Raw genomic sequence first — 20,710 nt, 5'->3', positions numbered from 1 at the left:
GATTATGGTTCATTGAAATAAATTAACATAATTTGGTGTGGCGTTTTTGCCGTAGCAGGTTGGTATCTACTCACCGTACATTCAAGTAATAATTTGTATATTATATATAGGTATGTATAATTCCCTAGAGGCCCCACAAACAAGTCGAAAGTAACATATAAAAAAGAAGTATCAAAATAATACAAATGTTTATAAAAAGAATGGTAGACAAGTTGTCTGTAACAGTATGTATTAGGTACCTGCGGTGTATTTAGTTTCGTGTTTTGTATGCAACTCTTAATTTTCGGTTTAATTTTTATTATTATTATTATTAGGAGTAATAATACGCCGGCACAATTCACGCAGCGCTTTCTAGTTCCAAACCCGAAAAAAGCAGACCTTGTACTATGGGTACTAAAAAACTGATAGAAATACTTCATCCATTTTATTTTTAAATATGTGTATATAATATACAATCATGCCCATGTATACAAATGCTTGTATCGTTCGAGGAATCGAACATATGACCATCGATAATAAGTTATACCACAGATAACATAATATTACATAGTTATACTAAACAGATCAGTATATTAAACCGTTGAGTATTGAGTAATAAGGATTATAGAAATCATGGAGTCTAGTTGCGAATGTAACTAGATACTCCTGAAAATTAAATGTATCTAATTTATTAAATTAAACGTACCTATATCTATAGGTTATTTGCTCAGTGATTAAATTCAGTGGGTCACTGCTTGTAGATGTGTTTATTTTCATTTTGAAGTATACTATTTAATTATAGAACTATAAAATAGGTATGTAGTAGGTATATATAGTGAATAATATATGGGTTATAGGATTGTCGCTATAAATACTCGCTGCGCGTGATATACCTGTCTAGACATATAATCGTTACTTTCAGAAGCGAGTGTATATAATATCTATTAGTAGTTTTAAAATAAAAATACCCGTCAAATTGCACCATGACTAATCATTTTGTTTGTTCGCAACACTAGTTCGGGGAAGATCGCCCGCAGCTCGATGGCAAACCCTTTTGTCTCATAACGTAAGTTTTATTGCTACCGAAACCAACGCGGCTTTTTGGAAACCCACCATAATTACACTTCTAAAGAAATTCCGTATTCAACACCATGTCGAATTGATGGCAGATTTAGCTTTGGAATTGTTGTGTGTCTACTTTATTTGTTTTCTTTCTGCTCTCTCTGTGTTTATATACCTACACTTGGTCACACACAATATGTATATACCTAGTTACATGTATTACATTTATAATTATTAAATATTGAATTAAAATTAATAATTAATTAATTAAAAGACAAATTTAGGTTCTATGAAACTACCTTGCTAACTGAGAATGTATATGTAGAAAAATACTAATAACATAAAATTTTATACCCTATTAGACATATTTCTTTAAGTTTACATCTACCTATATATGATATTTAAATTAAATCTAAATTCAAAATTTATTTGATTCAAAGTAATCAGAAATGCCAACTTCTTTTCGTGATTATTAATTCCCTTAATTGGACGTTAATTTAGGAGGTATTAAATTAAAAATGAAAATAATAACGGTATCTTGTAGGTACATTGAGAGTAAACAACTTTAGAATACGGTTGACAAGGTAGAATGTAGTTAAAAATATCATAAAAACTTAACAAAGAAACGCTCTATTTTTGCGTTGTAAAAATTAGTAAAATGGAGCAAATACATTGTTTGTCCGGTTTTTGGGATGAAACCAAAGAAACAAAGCGGTTGTTTTAAAATACATCGACCGTTAATTGTAACAGTTGATTTTTTATTTAAAAATTACAGTTAGTTATGTAACCTACCAACTAATTTGTAACAAAAAAGTTTCTACGAAGTTACAATTTTTTTCTCGTTCAAATTTAAGAAAAATACATTCACACAGCATGCTAAGACACGAATCGGCTGGCCAATATAAAAAAAATCCCGATTTTTAAGATTTGGATAGATAATTTAGTCGAATCATCAGATCCCAATTATTATTTTTACATTTTAAATTAAAAATAATATATATATATATATATATATTAAAGTTATTTCAAATCAACCTCACCTTTTTTAAATGTGAAAGATTATTACATATATTATGTATAAAATGCTTACTCTTCGTAAACTCAAATTTGATGGCCCACGGAACAATGAATAAATATTATTTTCGCAAGTTTTAGATTAATACTATATTATGTAATATATTTTATATGGCCAACAAAAAGTGCAATTAAACAGAATAGCAATAGATAATACCTATTAAAATAGACATAATATATATACTTCTGAATACTTATTTTTTATGATTCCATCGCCTCATCCGTAATGCATATTCAGCTGTGAAGAATAGCCAAGAAACTGTAGCTATTTTCAAACAAATGTATAATTTTACAAGTTTGTAATGCATTCCCCTCATCACTATGAGTTCCAACAAATTGTTCAAATAGTAACAGGTCGACATGGTCATAATTAGCCCGCTAACGGCGACGTTAGCAAAGAATACAGACAATACGAAATTTGAATAAAATCTTATGCAGAATAGATGTGGCGGGTGGCCTAAGAGCAGTGCTTGCATATGCAAGAGGCTGCGTCTCGGCGCCGCGCCGCGCCGGCCGCTTTGATGTGGGCGGCAGACGCGTACAAATTTATGCTCACTGTCAATACATTAGAGGCTTGCCGCGTCGCAACTGATGTCAGCGTTAGCCGTATCTGAATAAATGAGCGCGTTTGTCCATTATTTTCAAACTTAGTATGTCTATTGTTTAGAATATTTTAGTTATATAAGTGATATTTTTATAAATTCGGAACCGCTTTCAATAAATTCATATTTATATACTAGCTACCCACCCCAGCTTCGCACGGGTGTACATGTATTATACATGTACACCCGTGCCTTCCTCCTTCCTCTTGAATCACTCTATCTATTAAAAAAAGCGCTTCAAAATCCGTTCCGTAGTTTAAAGATTTAAGCATTCATAGGGACGGACAGCGACAGCGACTTTGTTTTATACTATGTAATGATGATGATTACTAGCAAACCGCCCAGGCTTCCCAAGTGTGTATGTATTATAGATATAAAACGTCCTCTTAAATCTTTGCATTATTGCATCAATATTATATTTTCTGTGCTATTGCTAAATTCTACATTAAAATCCGTTGTGTAGTTTAAAAGATATAAGCGAACAGACAGCAGATGCTGATTTCATAGTATGTAAAGATATTCGAATACGTCTATGCGTATATAAATATTGTAGTTATGCATCAATATTGACTAAACTGTAATAATTTTCGGTAGTATTTTCTTTATTATAGAGTTATAACAGAATGGTGTATTCACTGGTGCTTGTGCACATATTATATATGCCAGTCGGACACCAGGTGGAGTCTTACGGGATGAGTAGGTAATCAGCGAGCCTACAGCATTATTTCTGATAACATTTTGTTTGTTACTGGTATTTCCATCACCGGAGAGTTAGTTAGAAATATAAATTAACAAACTCCTTTTTTAGTGTTAGCCACATTTAATCTCAACTCAACCACTACACCACGACATCTACATAGTTAAAAATCATTATAGTTATCAAAAAATATATATTTTTGACTTGTGATATTATCTAAGCGGATATCTTCAAAACAATCAGATTAGTAGTCCCGTCAGCACGTGCAAACAAACCTTCTAATGTAATGCGGAGGCACGCGAGAGGCCGCTGTGCGTGCGATGGTCGCGTGCCCGAAGGCCCGGCCTGCCGAGCGGAGCCCGAGCGGAGGCCGAGCGGGCGCCGAGCGTTTGTACGGCGACTCGCGACAGTCGTGCGTCGACAGCGATACTCTTTATACGTATTTGTTGCTGCTACATGCACGCTGAACTCTCGTGCAACGAAGATCGGTCTAGTGGATATCGATATGCAGTGACTGGTATAGAACTTGAGTGAATAAACAATATGGTGACTGGTATTTCTGGAAGCCTGCAGCAGGGTGCTTCCAATCCCGTGATGGTGGTGAACGGGAATATGAGCCCACCGGCTGCGCAGCCAGATCAGAAGAAGAACAGTGATAACAGAAGGGTGAGTAAAGTATTAACATTTTGAAAAAGGTTTTGTTATAAATATGTTTTTAAAAGTTTTTAATATAGAAGTTGATTATTTTATTTATGATATAGGTACATACTTTTTAAAAATAATGCGTTACATATATTGTATGTATTATATTTATTAAATTTAGTAGCTAGGTATCACGTATCAAAAGTTACTTATAAAAATATCAAATATGTTTTATAAATTAAATTATAATATTTAATAAATTATAATAATTACGGAAAAACATTTTTGTCTATACTGGAGACATCAACGCGCTACTTTTTTAATTTTGACCCTATAATTTCAATTTCGATTTATGTACGTTGGTATATATTTATTATTTTTATATAAGTTTTACATAAAAAATAGTAAATAGTACTAATCTATGATTGCATGGTCAAAGAGATAATAAGAACAAACTAAAATAAAAATTGCACTATTTGTCATTTCTATTATAAATAGTTTTTTTAGTAATGCATAGTTAAAATAAATGATACTATAAAATACTTTAAACTACCTTAATAAAGTGAAATGTCATTGTGGCATAATCACCATTATCAATGTTGCAATCAAATTAACTTAATCTGAATTAAAAGGATTAATCTATACATAACGACGACATACATAATATGAGGAAAAAGATTAACTTAATATATAAATAATGGAGTCTAGGGAGGACCTCAAGGTTAAATTTCCTCGAATTTTAATTTATTAATATAATTTTTTATGATCGAAATACATATTTTTATAACCATACACATATACAACATTTACTTTGCCGTTCTCCAATGTAACGAATATACCACCAATGTGGTAAGAAACCTCTTGTCACCATTCTACATATTTTCGTAAAATTGCTTTCTACTTCTTCCTTGAGTAAAACGCAGAACGATATTTTATATAAAGTTCCTTATAGATTACTTGTATGATATATTTCGTTTATAATATACTATAATTGTCAATAAATTATTGTTCACAATATCTTAGAGTCAAAAAACAAATGATGGTTGTCAATGGTTTACTGAACCAACTTTCACCCAGACGGTCCTTCAAATTTGACCGACGCTATAGCTGCAGACTTCTTTTACAGTTTCATTGGTCGTAGTCCTTCTTTCCGAAATTTAGTAAAATTAAATGGACATCATTCTGACAGGAACGTATCGAATGTTTAAATTGCATTTTATTATATGTGACGGTTACCGATTGCCACCAGGTAGTCTATTTTGGTGAAGTAAATGAAACCTAATTGATTTACAATTGACGTCATTATATACGCATTCCATAAATGTAAACGAGTACGGAACCTATAAAATAGTACTGCAGTAGGTAAGACAGATCGTGATCATCACTGTAGACATAATTTATATTCTATAAGTAAGTACTTTATTTCGCTGAATGTGACAGTGTCACGTTTTGAAGTTTTAGCAGGCTGTCGCAAAGAGTGCAAACTAGTAGGTCACGCGCGTGGCCTATTCGTGATGTTACAAAGTTAGCTTGGCATCACGGAGCTGACGGCGCTGTAGACGAATAAACGATGCGCAATAACAAACAGGTAGATAGTACTATGACGCAATTACTACAGAGTGAAAAAAACTAATGAATAGATAGGTACCTACACAGAAACCGGTACTTAGGTTTGAAATTTTTACACCACTGAGGTGGATTCAAATTTACATGTTGTAACGAATTAGTTAGAGAGGACATTTTACATAATGGGTCTAAATGTTACATTTTTCATGGCTTTTTGTGGAAATCTGTTCTTAACACTATATTGTCCAAAAATTAAATAAAACTCAGGTCTATTCAAATTTTAACAAAAACACATTTCAGAGACTGTTTACTACTTGGATCACACACAAAGTCGAGATTCTGAGTAATATTATGTTATCTGTGGTATGACCGACACAGTACGTTGTAATTCATTTTTGTACATAAAATTTCTATCTATCAAAACATTGGATGCACAATCTCGACTCGAGATTGCAAATTCGGGATCCCGCGGGATTAGAAATATCAATCCCGCGGGATCCCGATTTTTCGATCCCGTCTAAATTAAAAAAAAAATGTTGAATTCAGATGACTGAAAAAGCTAATAACTGCTTGTTTGTGATAGTGAGGTTAACTAAAATAACATATTACTCGAAAGAAAATAAAAACCTTTATTCTTTAATCTTACCAACTAAATAATAATCAGGTTGTAAGGAAATTAACGTAGGTAAATTAGGTAATCAAAACAATAAGCTTATTTCAAGGGAATTAGGAAAAAGAGTGATTTTGACACGCAATGTTTACTAAAACAAAGTAAAGGGTATTAATATTATTTATCTGTACACGGCATCTAATGTCCGTTGCAATGTACCGAGAATGCACTCAACGCTGGTTGGCAACAGCGTGGCGAAGCAATTATATGCAAACTAAAAATTCATTTTTGTATATACGTGCAAAAGGACATAAATTTATTTTTGTGCAGCACGTATCAAATCTTCTGCAATCATTGAAAGAGGCGATGATTAGTTATTAATATCTGGTGTGATTATATTTTTTATTTCATTGTCAATCTCGATCTCGTCATATGATGCGTCGGGATTGATCCAGATCTCGCGAGATCGGGATCATTCCCTAATGCCAAGTCGAACTAGCCGATCATACATTCCGGGAACGGCCGGTGGCAGGTTGACTTCTTGTTGAATTTTGTATGAAAACAAAATGTACTCGTAAAATGGCAGTTGTGAACTTTTGTCACAGAATTAAAAAAATGTGTAATACATAATTTAATTAAAAAACAAATACTGTACACTTAAATTTAAGTAACATATTTAGCAGATAAACTATCATAGTATTACGTTTTTTACTTAAATTAGTATAAATATATTGTAGGTAGGTATAATTATATACAAAAAAACTTATCTATTCTAGTTGTTTGTTCCATTCATTCATTATTATTTCGATAAAAGGATATTTCAATATGTCACTAGAAGAAAAAATAGGATTAATATATTAAATTATATTATTTATTATTATATTAGGCAATGTGAAACTAGATTAGACTAGGTATGTAATTCAAGATAATATTATGTAGTGTATAATTCTGTAGTCTAAAAAAAAAGTAGTGTAAAAGTATTTTTAATCATGACTAAGTGGCGCCACTAGATGTATTTTTTAAACTGAATGTTTTGACTTCAACATTGGATTATTTGCGAACATTCATAACAAATAGAGGACAATTACAGCGCACTTGTGTTCGGATTATCTCGAAGATTATGATAACGCGGCGCCCACTAGTTGAGCTCGATTGTAGGGTTGCCAACAATAAATCTTGTACCAATAATATTTTTTTAGTTTTCGATACAAGTACATCATCAACAACAATTTCGAATGAGAATTAGACTTTCAGTAATATAAATTTTCACCGCATGTTATGTTTTTAGTAGGTACATTCTCATTCATAGATTAGTTATAGGGTAGATCAGTATATTAGTCATTAAATTAACGAAAAATAGATATTTATTTACTTTTTTTATCCTGTTCAAAGTAGCGAACTTATTGTATTGGTAACTGACGATGGGGAAGACTTCCAGTTCGAAATAATACGATATATAAGACTGGAGCAGCTAATAATGAACGAGATATTTTAACTCCTATCTTCCATCAAACTTTGGTTTGTATAAAAAACAAGTTTCTAAAATTTGGCAGCCCTACACGATTTACTATTGTTATTTACAGTCAAGATAAAGACTAATTATATACCTTTTATGAGTTTTGTTTTAAACACATTTAAACATATTAGGTGGCAAGTATTTAATCTACAGTATATGATGGTGTCTACAGACACGACACAGATTATGATATACATATCATAATGCATGAATTCAATTCATTTGTACATTCATATTTTTATGGATACGTGGAGCATCTATTGTCTGATCAGAATAGATGGCCTATCTAATAGTACAGTACAGTCACATGCGGTAATACATACGTAACACTTTAGTACCTACTTTGTCATAGTTCTATTATTGGCTTTATAAAAATTGTTTAAACCACTTTAATTGATAATGTTATTGTGACAAGCTTGTTTACATTTTTGTGAAGCCGACATTACTAAGTACCTAATATATACCTAACTAAATCAACTATGTACATACCATGGCTAGTAGTAATTTTATAACGAATCCACTACAAAGACCGCTGTTTATCACAACAACTGGAAATCTTATAGATAGATAGACCTTTTATAGATAATATTGTAATAGGGTTTATAAATGATACTGGCATCAATGCCATGGTAAATATTATGCTATTGTATATTGTATATAAATTTGATTCAATTATTTTTTGCTACATTGATGTTTAATTTTAAATTCGATTAGTCGTAATAAAGCATTCTGAATTCTACGCAGCTCTAATGCTTATTTTGTTTAATGTAATATATTTTAAAGTTAAGTCTGTTTAATAAAGCAGTTTTGAATATAATTTTAATGAGATATTTTGCACTCGGTTAGCCAAGTGTGTGGGTTAAAACATAAAGGTTAAGATAAAAACATTTTGTAAGGAACACGTAAATGTGCATGAAAACGATTCTAAAAGGAAACAGAACTTTAACATTAATATAGGACGACCACGGGGGTAAACCAAATGCAAGTGTAATTTAGGAAGTACACAACAATATTTTTAAAGTTAACAATAATTAAATTGATCTAAAGTTTTTATATTATAATTTTATAAAGAGGAATATTATGAATGAACAAATCTTTCTGCTTTTAATGTATTCCCATAAAGAGTTCAATTTTAATAAAAAAAATAGAATTTCCAACTGTACCTAGTTGCAGCTGCGCGAAATCGGGACATTTCACTGTTTATAAATAAAATTAGCCAGCCCTGAACTCGGTAGACAATATAGAAGTATAGACGGAACGTGGCAATGTGAGTCAGACGGCGTCGGCGGTGCGCGGTGCTGGCCAGCGTGGGCGAAACCACAGCGGCAGCCGTGGGCGCCGCGCCGTGGGCTAATTGTCGTGGGAACGCGCCCCCACGCCCACGCTCCACTCCAGCCAACACATAATAGGTAATGCACGATGTCACGATGAGCTATCAATGCTGGAAATAAACGTGCATTCTAAAAAAATGTTGCTACTTGTTGCCTTCGCTTATATACTATAATACTACTCTAAACTAACAAAATATCTTTTGTACTTGCTTCGTTGAATGCTAGTGGTGGACAAAAGTGAGTAGTTTTGATTATAGCACAGAAAAATTATCTTTATTCATGATGGTCTGGCGTCGCGTCGTTGTTGATGATAGTGCTTACACATGTACTCGTATAATTAGAACCAGTATAATAAATTATAATATACCAACATTTTGTTACTTTCCCTTTAACTATTGTTACTTTCGATGGGGATAGTTCGGCATTGCCATCACTGAAGAGTCAGTCAGAAATCTAAATTAACATTTTGGTGCTAGTCAGATTCGAACACACGGTCTTTCGACCTGAGTCCGTGTAGCAAACCACTAGGCTATAGGCTCCGCTCTCATCTATAATATTGCGTGATTGTCTCCTTCGTGATTAATAACTATTATGAGGCCATATGTATTATACTGTAAATTTTATCTGTATATATCACAATTGTATTCTACAATTTATAAAATAGTTTTCACTCATTGGAGTACATAAACAACGATAACAAAACGAGAAGCAGTATTCAAACGATATAATCTTTTGATACGATCGTCAGTTATGAATACATAATTACTACGGCTTGGCTGCGATGTAACACGCATGTGACTGGAGGAAGCTATTACGGTGTAGACGATCCATCATCGAATGATAAACATCATCGGTGCCGTGAGATTAGCTCGTGCCGCGGTGGCCGCCTCTGGCTGTTGGCGCGCCGCAATGCGCAGTTAAGCGCACCCACGCCGCCTTCGCTCAACTATAGAGCTGTAAAAGTAATAACTGCAGTACTTGTACACGCCACTTTCTATACCAATGAGTACTCGTTACTGCAGTGTCGTTACTAGTTATGTTTGATACACTTAGCACTCTGTATGCACTTGATGGTGTCTTCCAAAGACTGACTTCTAGGTCTGTGAGTGTGTATGTTATTTTTAGGTTGCAAGTATATTATGTTGTTTTTTTTGTTTATATCGCAAATTGGGCGTAGCAATTTGCGATATGAACAAAAAAATCAGTCGCGTTTATACTATTGTAGATTTCCTTTATACTAGACAAGTGCAATAAATGAATAAATACATGCAGTACTACTAATTATAATAATTAAGAGTAACTAGGTACCTACTACAGTACCTTAACAACTACAGTCACTATGTGATTACAATAACTAATAACTACAAAAATTCCGAAGTAATGACAAGGCAACTTCGTTACAGATGTCGTAGTAGTTATTTTATATATGGTCAGTACCCTTTTCAACTGCTCTTCTGAACTATAAATGTAGACGGATAAGCGTAATGATTTAATCTCTCCGTGATTGTATACGTATAGTTTATAGCTTTGCAGATTGAAGGTGGGCAAAAATAAATTAGAGCGTTCTTGATATAATTTATTGATTAATCATTAATTATGAATCGCTTAAATAGCCGTTTTAAATATAATTTAGTTATTTTAAGAAAATAGAAGACCAGAGTGGTACGTTTACAACTTTAAAATTAAATACCTATAAAAATTATGTACGAGCGGGTATAGATTTATATTATTAAAAAAAAAAGATACCTATAATAATAGCACCCCTGTAAAATGCCGACACTGAGCGTGCCGATAGTATTTATATAAAGTTCGCTATTATATTCTATTGAAAGTCCTTTATCTATCGCTATGCCGTATCCATTTTATCATTGCTAATTTTCAAATCGTGCGTGCAGCGCGCGTGCCGGAAGCGCGGCGTCCGCTCCCACGCCTTGGCACGCGACGCGCGACGAGACGCGACGTGCCGGTACACTGATAGTGCGCTGCGCACTACCAGACCGCACGCAGTCGTGCCAATTGCGATCATCAAAATGTTAAAAACAGCAGCTCAACATTGTAACACACACTACCACCTAATGAGATCATTAAAAAAAAGAAAAATCACTGTAAATAAAATATAAATGCATACAAATATTGTTTATACATGAACAATTGTTCTTTTCTTTTTCATTAATTCCTCGGTATCTGCTATGGATATGAACTAAATGTTCAAATTTCACAATAAAGATACACTGGGTTGGCTAGAGGTATACTAAAGTTTATTGTTAAAACGAATTGAAAAATGAGTTAATAAACCTATTATAAGTACCTATTATTGCTAGAGACTGATGATTAAATAAAAAAATTAATAATACTGACGAACTTAGAACCTTCTCTACTTCTCATACCTCTATATATGCATTGCATGCTCGTACATATTTTTATTATTATTTCAATTTATATTCTGTGAGTGACTCTACCTCTGTATATCTTCAAAATTGTAGATGAATTTAAAAATGCTTAGTAGCAAAATTAAAATACGCGTTAGTGCCATGTGTATGATAATAAACATTATTCTATGCCATACGATTTCCAGACAAATTCCCAATTGTTCTTAAAACCTATCTAGTTTGTAAACGATATAAATAGTTTGCAAAGTTCCTAAAATATTTGAAATGAAACATTTTGGGAACTTTGAACACTGAAATGATAACGTTGCTGGTAAACATAATCTCATTTTTATTCTTTTGCAAGTGCATTAAATTACAATAAATTATCTAAATGACAGCGGATGTCTCACTACCAGAGAAATAATGTGCAGTCGACTACATGCCTACTTATTGGATCATACGTCAGTTTCGCTCATAAGGCACAGGGTTATGGCCAAATTACCTATTTGTTGACGTTAGGTAAGTTATGCTACGCGAGATGTAATGTATTCTGTGATGTTCATATTGCTGTCTTTATATACGAATATGCCATCAGATACTGGCTGTAACCTTTTTTTCGCAATATGCCTATGTTGGTTTTAAAATTATAACTAAAAAGTTTAAAAAATATTATGACATCAATGCACAATTATATTGTAGGTACCTTCTGCTTACTCGATGCTGTCATTATGTTATATAGAGATGTACCTATTAATATGTGTGTGTGTGTGTGTGTGTGTGTGTGAGCATTATGTCAACAAATCACGTTGATATTGCGCGTGTTCACGTGGTGTTACTACGCAATCATTTTATTTGCTCGTTAACTCCGTTGTACTCATTTAGTAAACAATAATCATAATCTTCGTGATGGATAAAGATGGATGACATTGACAGTTAAAGCATCTTGATTTTTCATTAGATAATCTAAAGTTATGCAATGTACATGGCTATAATCCATTGGTGTCTGGACGTCAGTTTATAAAAAGATTATAATCAAAGCAGTATATGAAAAATATACTTACGGACCCGGCAGACAATGCTCTGCCCAGAAAAACAGAGCCACATACTGGGTTTAATAATCTTCAAACCATTGGATGGTTTGAAGATCATTATTAAAACCAAAAAATTCACCTAAACCGTGCCATCCTTTTATGAATTAAGTGACAAACACGTACTTAATTATTGTATCTAGAAGAGTAAAAGTATCTACGAAATAGTCTGCGTAATTAGAATCTTAGTGTTTCCTACTTCTGTCGTCAAACAGCTTGTTTCGTTGCATTTCAGTTCGAAAATATGAGATACGAGAATAGAATTGTCGAGTACAGGGGTATAGTACTTAGGAATGGCAACACAAGCTTCTAAACTACATTCGGCGGTATCCATTTACAATTCTATTCTATAGTGACAGTTACAATTGTCTATGAAGCTGGCCGTCATTTATGCCATTTTTTTGTAATTGTAATGGCGAATTAGTTGGCAAGTGGTAAACCATAACCGTCGTCTGTATAGATGAACTGCAATACGGATATCCCGTAGCCAGGATACCAATCATGCGTTGCCATTCCAGAGCATAAAGCTGTCATGCCTCCTAGTCTGTAATTTCACTGGCTAATCTGCACCCTACATGCAGAAATGCCGGCTGAAATAAATGAGACAGTCAACCTCTGTCACCCTGTAGTCGATTACAAAAACAATGTCAACACGCGATATATTTCCGTCGGAAAAGTGGCGCGTGGTCTCGGCTCGCGGCAGACGGTGACGTGACGACCGGTGACCCCGACGCCCGTCGTTCGGCGGCGCCTCGCGTTACGTACGTTACGGCAGCCAGTATCTCATTGACAGCATAGTGTTGCCAGCGATGTTTGGGCGAGCCCACTGGGCAGAACGCCAATAAGGACTAGAAAATCCGCAAAATTAAATTTTGTTAGTAGATACACGTTTATTTTAGAATATTTAACACGTTAATTATTATTCAAAAGTTATTTTATATCAGAAAAGTTGAAAGGGTATTTTTCTATCAAAATTAATCAATACCTAATATGGAATCCTCTGAAAAGTTACTAAAGTTTAGTGTCATAAGAGATATATTGTCAAAACGATGTTAATTATTCGCAGAAAATGGAATATGAGAATTTGAAAATGCTTATTTGCCCAATATTTGACCACTAAAAATTTACAAACCACGAGAAACAAAAGGGGGTCAAATAAACTAGATTTAGTGGTGAAACCACTAAAATAGCAACACTGACAGTAATTCTAAATCCAATCTGCCCGTGCCCACTGCTGCAGCGTGACTCGCCAAATCGTTACGTAAGCTGTCACGTTGGTGAGTTTTGTCTGGGATAGTTTAGTTCCTAGTGTTTATGCGTTATAAATAAAAACGATATGCAATAAAAAAGTCTCGTCATTCTTTTTACAGACATCGCATTTATTCGTAAGTTTTAGACAGTTCATGTGAGGTTAAATATTTGTAATGCGACGTTTTTATTAAACGAGTTCTCAAATTTTGTTACAACAACGCTTGAAGTGATGTCACAAAAACTTGGGAACTCAGTAGATAATAAATACTCACTTACTGTCGCTGCGTGTGGTGAAAGGACTTCTATAACAGTAGGTATAGACTATTTTCACTGTACATAGGTACCTACCATCCTATCCAAACCATCCATTTATACCTGAATATAACGGGCAAGTAAACTACTGTTAGTACATCTACTAAGATGAATAAGCTAGAACAGTTAGTAGATATTCAGGGTACTATTATTCCTAAGAATATGGCATTACTTTTAAGATTGGTATGATACTTGTTTATTATTATTAGCAAATTTAGTCCGACATCATAAATTCAGGAAAATGAAAAAGTAACCTTTGTATTTAAATAATTCGGAAGTAGCGCAATATCAAATATCTAAAAAGGAGAGGAGAGTCTTCCACCATTGTCGACTGTGGTCTCTTTAACGTACGTACTCAACTTTAATGATAAAACATTTAGCTTGATATATTTGAATCCAACATTGGTGCAAGCTATCTACCACTGTCTCTAGGTTTAATATAGTCTCTGTACTTAAAAATATACAGACAAATTATTTTTAGGTCAGATTCGAACTCGTGGATTTTTGTTACTTAAGTCGGAGTATTAAACCGCACGACACCCTCAATGTCTATATTAAATCTTATAAGACACAAAACCCAATAGTTATGCAAAAATAACACCGCAAATATAGTAGATTGGAGGCTATCCTGCGGTATACATCACGCGGTTAGAATACGCGTGACGCCCCGTCACGGCTTACGCCGCGCCGATCACGACCACCCGTGACCTTCACCTTGGAAGTTGTCACACTCCAACTCCACGCGGCATCATCGTCATGTAACGAGAGATTAATGGTTACTTGTATTGTTATCATCACTCGTGATGACAGTAAATTTTAACATAAATTTACTATTAATTTTGACATAATAGATTTTCAAGATTTACAAATTTATTTTTAAGATGTGTTAATAAGGGTTACTGCTGTTAATATATTAAATACTTACACACACGTTTACGTACACATAGTATACATATAAGTGATATTTATTATTTACCATAATAATATTATTTATAGGCTCCCGATATTTCGGTGCTGTTACCAACGTTCTGATCAGTAGAAACGTGATCAGGAGGCGTGTAAAATATCGTGTAATATGTATCATGTAATTATCGTAGATATAAACTCCATAATAATATATATTATATGGAGTATACACGATTACAAAAGAGAAATTCTTTCAGTATCGTAGATATATTGCATTATTGAAGACATTGGATCTCCTCATGTTAGAAGTTGAATTATGAAACATGTTTTTTCTTATTCTTATGGGGATAAGAAACAAGATTGTTACTGTGGTCTGTAGAAAAAATACCATTGATATACTGTGTTGCTCGTATAAATCTCATTAGAAAAGAGTCTGGTGGCTGCTTGCACTCGACTACGTAGGAAACAAATTTATTCTACATTCTTTTACATTCTTAAGACTAAATCTATATAACTTAGATAATGCTCAATAAGACCTTGCCACTAGCCACTTGATTTTAAACATAGGTAAGCGGATGCAAATTAAATCCGACGCAACGACGTGAGCAATCTGCCTTCGAACAGATTCTTACAGCTGTGGGTTAACTTTATTTGCATTCTTTTGTATTCTTATCAATTGTCATGTGGTTGAAGAAGTTATTTGAATGTCACAAGCATTGGCGTGATTGATTGATACCATACAATAGGCTTTCACTGAGGAAGAATTTGTTTGACTTGATATTCTAGACTCAGCTAGTTGGTAATATGTTTTCTGATATTTCTAACTAGATGATTTTCCGTCTTCTTACAGGTAAAACTTACTAGTGTGTAATTTAATTGGTATAAAACAAAAATTGAATTTAAATGAATATTACCACATAAATAGTGTATTTATATTATTATAATATTATACATAAATTAGTATACATAAATACATAAATTAGTGAGCATCGCACCCAAAGCGTTTCAGTCATTTCCGACGTTTGGGTAGCGTGCATTAACGTACAAACAAAAATTCTAACAATCATTGTTTTGGTTGCGAAAGTCCTTCAATAATAGGTTTTCTTATATATGTCATGTACTGACAGCGGTCAGTTACATTTTTATTATATGTATACATGTATTTGTAGCGGATTGCATTGACTAATTTATTTTCATTTATTGTTGCAGAGTAACAAGCCTATTATGGAGAAGCGAAGGCGCGCGCGCATTAACAACTGTCTCAACGAGTTGAAAGCACTCATTCTAGATGCCATGAAAAAAGACGTGAGTATTCCGTAATAATTACAATTATGCTCTTCTATTTGTATATTTGCATACATGGATATGGTGGTTATAGTTAATTTTCAAAGAACTGCTATGTAATGCCATTTATTTATGAATAAATATTATATATTTAATCAGAATAAGTCTGAGTGCAATAAGCGTCGAATACTTTTAAATAAACATCGAAGTAAGCCGATTATTAAGCAACGAGAATTAATCTTCTAAGTTATTCTCTAATGTAGCTTTTATTACTACTGCTTAAAATTATGTAATACTTTTATACGTTAGAAAGCTTATATATTAGGTATAATAATCTATACATTTGAGCTATATTAGAAGACGTATATAAAAAAAAAATAAACAGTACAATCACATTATTATCTATTGTTATTACTTATGTTTTATTACTAACTAGCAGACCCGGCCACGCGTTGCTGGGGCTATCCTATCTTTCAAGATGAAATTGCACACAATGTGCAAATCAAATTTGCAATCGGTTTAGGAGTCCATCACGGACAAACAACGTGATACTTAATTTTTATATATAAAGATTGAGAGACACAGTAACAGTTAAAAGATATCAAACATGCAGTTTCAACTACAGTTGACAAGTTCGCTGTTGCACACCAACGGACACCAGTTCTTAATGATGATTAATGAATTTACATTTATTATGTTTTATGTTGATAATAATGTATATAATATTACATATATATTGTTGCAGCCAGCCCGACATTCAAAGTTAGAAAAAGCCGACATCTTAGAAATGACAGTGAAACATTTGGAAGGACTTCGCTCCGAGAGCGCTGGGTCGCCAGATCGATTTCGAGCGGGTTACAGACACTGTGTATCTGAGGTTGCCAAATTCACAGGCTTAGACACTGGGCTAAAGAAACGCCTGGTGAAACATCTTGAGACTTGTGCCTCTGGTGCAAGGTCAGTGAGAGCACCGACACCACCTTCTGATCCTGAAGATGTTACCACTTCAAGTCATTCTACTATATTCATTTCTGGTAAATATTCTAGTTGAATTTAAATTTTAATCAGATACTTTATTATTAATATTTGATATCAAATTATTATTACATATAATAATTTGATATCAAATATTTAATTAAATATGTAGTTTAATTAAATATGTATCCATATGTATATCAAAGGCAGTATGGTTATAGAGTCACATACCCTAATATATATCCTACTATGTTTTTGTTGGGGATGGTGGGATATGACACACTGTGAGACGGAAGATTGCATTAATGGAATATGTAGTCAGTCATGAGAGGTGAAAAATGTAACTAGGCGGTATTAGCATCAGTATCCATAAGAGCGCCCAATAATTGCGTACAAGCAAGAAGACGAAACTTGTTTGATGTTCCATGGAGAAGAACAGAGCTGGCCAAACAGGCTCCTATTTCTCTGGCATTAAGTCTACTCAACGGTGTAGTTAGTCGCTTTCCATATCTAGATATATTTACTTGTAATTTGCTGGAGTTTTGTAGGATGGCAGTAGATTATTTAGGTAGTATGTTAAATGGAGATTTGGTATTATTATTATTATTGTTTTTTTTTCTCTTTTGTTTCCTCGTGTAATTAGTGTTTATAATTGTGTATATTTGTATATTATCTGCCTAAGTGGGCATATTGGGAGACTGTAAAGCTCACTTAGTACGATGTAAATAAATAAATAAATAAGGTTAAGGGTTTAAGATTATAATATAAATAATGATTATAGACATATTATTGCAAGGCAAAGTTTTATTAAGTAAGCTTGTTTTGAATGGACAAAACTGAAAATATGGTGAAATAACACAATATAATATAAAATACAGTCGAATTAAGAATCTATCTAATCTAGAGATTTAAGTTGGTTTATAGAATTGAAAATTTATTATACATTGTATATTGGACTCTGTTTTCCGCAGTTAGCCTCTCATATCATAATTATTATAAGCATAAAATACTGGCAGATCCTAAATAGATAATTCATTTACAGCTGGCCCTGGTTCAGGCGTTCGTGTCGTACCAACAAGATTAGCAAACGGTGATATCGCCCTCGTCTTACCTGCTGGTGTCAGCGCCAGTACACTCGGCGCTGTTCCAACATTAGTACCCTTGTCACCGAGAGACGCCTCATCATCGTCAGCTTCATCCGAACCGAGATGCTTTTCCCCCGCTAGTTCAGGCTGGGGCTCACCACCTCCCCCCAACGAGGACCCCCAGCGTGCACCTTTAGCTCTTGTAACGAGAAAACCACCGCCAGAAGAGAAACCCTGGCGACCATGGTGACACTTCTTCCATTCCATTTATTGCATTCTGTGATATAGTTTTAAATTCAGCTATTGTACATAATGCCAAGAGTGTATATTAAGATAAGAAGAGAGTATTAAAGTTCCTAGCATATAGGTATACATAATATTATTTTACCTAGAAGAAAATATAAAATATTAGTCGATTTTATTAAAGTTACTTGTATGGTCAGTTCTTGAGTGATACTTTAGATTTTATGAGTGAGATAATTACATTATATTATAAGTGAAAGTAGATTACTACGTGTACATTTATGGAAGACATCTGACGCAGTATTTTATGTATGTAATAAGAGAGCAGACACTTATGTTGTTATTGTATTACATTATGATTATTCGTTTAGAACTTAGTGCCATGTTTATTTAGCAAACCACTATTATAATTATTTTTATACTTAGTTGTCAGATTTTATTTTTGTGTATTAAGATATTAAATGCATAGGTATATTTATGTATTAACCGATATTATAATAATTTTAATAGCACATAGAAGAATTCTGTGTGCCTTATACAGCAAAATCGTGTAGTCTTCCATATAGTATAGATATCTCTTAGTTTTTCACTTCGTTTAATAAGGCTAAATACAAAGATATTCTTATTTTAATAGCTAATACATTAGTTTTTACAATTTCTTGTACAAATAAATAGTCCTAGCTTAGTTACGGAACAGATATTGGTGTAAGTACTCACACTGATACTAATTAAAAGGAGTGTCAAAAGCAGTGTACATTTGAATATAAGGTTTAATATTCTTAAATTATAGTTGAAATTACACATTCTGTTATCCGTGTTTCGATTTGCATGCTTAATTCCGATACAATGAAAGCTTCAAATGGAATCTAAACAAAACCTCATCTCAGATAACATGAAATCAATGGTATTCCCACTTACATGCATTACTGGAGGTACATTTACATTTCTGTATTAATTTATATTATCGTAACATTAGAATTTGAAGCGAGTGTGTTTATGAATACTATTTTGATTTAATTTGATCATGCGCGAAATTCAAATTCATTATAAAAATATTTTATTTCGACGTAAAAAGCAATAATATCTAAAATAGTGTTACCTATAAAACCCAGTAAGTAGTCGTAATAGTCTTCCTTTGCCAGTTACCGTTTGGGCATTCAGTTCTTTTTTATTAGATATAATATAGATATTAGTTTGCTCTGAGCGTGTAATTTTGTTCTATAAAACATTTAGAAAGATATGTATATTAGCACCAGCTATTATTCATACACTTAAATTCTATTCATAGGATTATTTTGTATCGCATTATATATTTTATTATTGCAATGTTGTATGACTAACATTAATTATATTTAATTCTAAACAGTTATATTAATTTGCCGTCTGCATATATGTTTAAGAGAAATAACGTGATATTATTATAAGAGCGCCTATTGTGAAATATAGAATTATTTGATGTATGTACCTAAAATACGCCATTAATGTAAAAACAAATATACCTTTGAGTAAATTATTATTGGTTGGTTTCAATATTATTTTTACCGATCCTTATTCTTATAATTTATTTAGATAAGAGTACTAAAATAATAAGTTAGGTTTATTAGGCAATATGTAGTAATTATTTCAGTCAAACCTGGTGCGATGTCCAGGAATTTATATTTTTCTAATTTAATTTCACCAAATGTATATGAATGTATATACGGCACTTACATTAAAAAAATAATTCACAAATTTTTGTCTGTCTGCTGTTCTTGCTAATATCTAAAATAGTTGGACCGATCTTGCAGGCAGTTTCACTCGTAGATAACAAATGTCATAAGATGTAACTTAGGCTACTTTTATTTAGAAATTTTATTTATTTCAATAAAAAAAGTTAATTTTCACACAGACGATATCGCGGTTAACAGCTAGTTATTTTATATAAAATAAACTTACTTATAAAATAAATAAATCTCTCAAGTAATGTTAATTAGTAGGCCCACAGCACACACCAGAACTAATTTTATTATTAGACTGCAAGTCCTTGCCCGTTGGTAGTCTTATACTTTCATAAATTCTTGAACGATTAGTCCCTTAAGTATCTATTTATAATTTGGCTATTAATAATAAAGAGTAATT

The 20,710-nt window shown here is 32.9% G+C and overlaps 1 protein-coding gene across 1 annotated transcript; it reads left to right on the top strand.

Moving 5' to 3' along the window:
• Positions 1 to 3,805: 3,805 nt before the first annotated feature.
• On the top strand, positions 3,806 to 19,526 carry LOC131845177 (protein hairy). Its single transcript, XM_059194213.1, has 4 exons — positions 3,806 to 4,080; positions 16,215 to 16,310; positions 17,035 to 17,323; positions 18,307 to 19,526. Exons 1-4 carry the CDS (start codon positions 3,958 to 3,960, stop codon positions 18,597 to 18,599), a joined length of 801 nt encoding a protein of 266 aa, XP_059050196.1. The 5' UTR covers positions 3,806 to 3,957; the 3' UTR covers positions 18,600 to 19,526.
• The last annotated feature ends 1,184 nt before the right edge of the window (positions 19,527 to 20,710 follow it).

The sequence above is a fragment of the Achroia grisella genome, unplaced genomic scaffold (assembly GCF_030625045.1).
Source record: "Achroia grisella isolate CSIRO2021 unplaced genomic scaffold, CSIRO_AGI_Agris_v1 utg109, whole genome shotgun sequence".
Taxonomy (NCBI): Eukaryota; Metazoa; Arthropoda; class Insecta; order Lepidoptera; family Pyralidae; genus Achroia; species Achroia grisella.
This window is presented reverse-complemented; position numbering and strand designations above follow the sequence as displayed.

Excerpts from the sequence above, each read along its gene's own strand:
- LOC131845177 (XM_059194213.1), top strand. The coding sequence starts at position 3,958 with ATGGTGACTGGTATTTCTGGAAGCCTGCAGCAGGGTGCTTCCAATCCC. Across the intron at positions 4,081-16,214 it reads AGAACAGTGATAACAGAAGG|AGTAACAAGCCTATTATGGA; the intron begins GTGAGTAAAGTA and ends TTATTGTTGCAG. Across the intron at positions 16,311-17,034 it reads TAGATGCCATGAAAAAAGAC|CCAGCCCGACATTCAAAGTT; the intron begins GTGAGTATTCCG and ends ATATTGTTGCAG.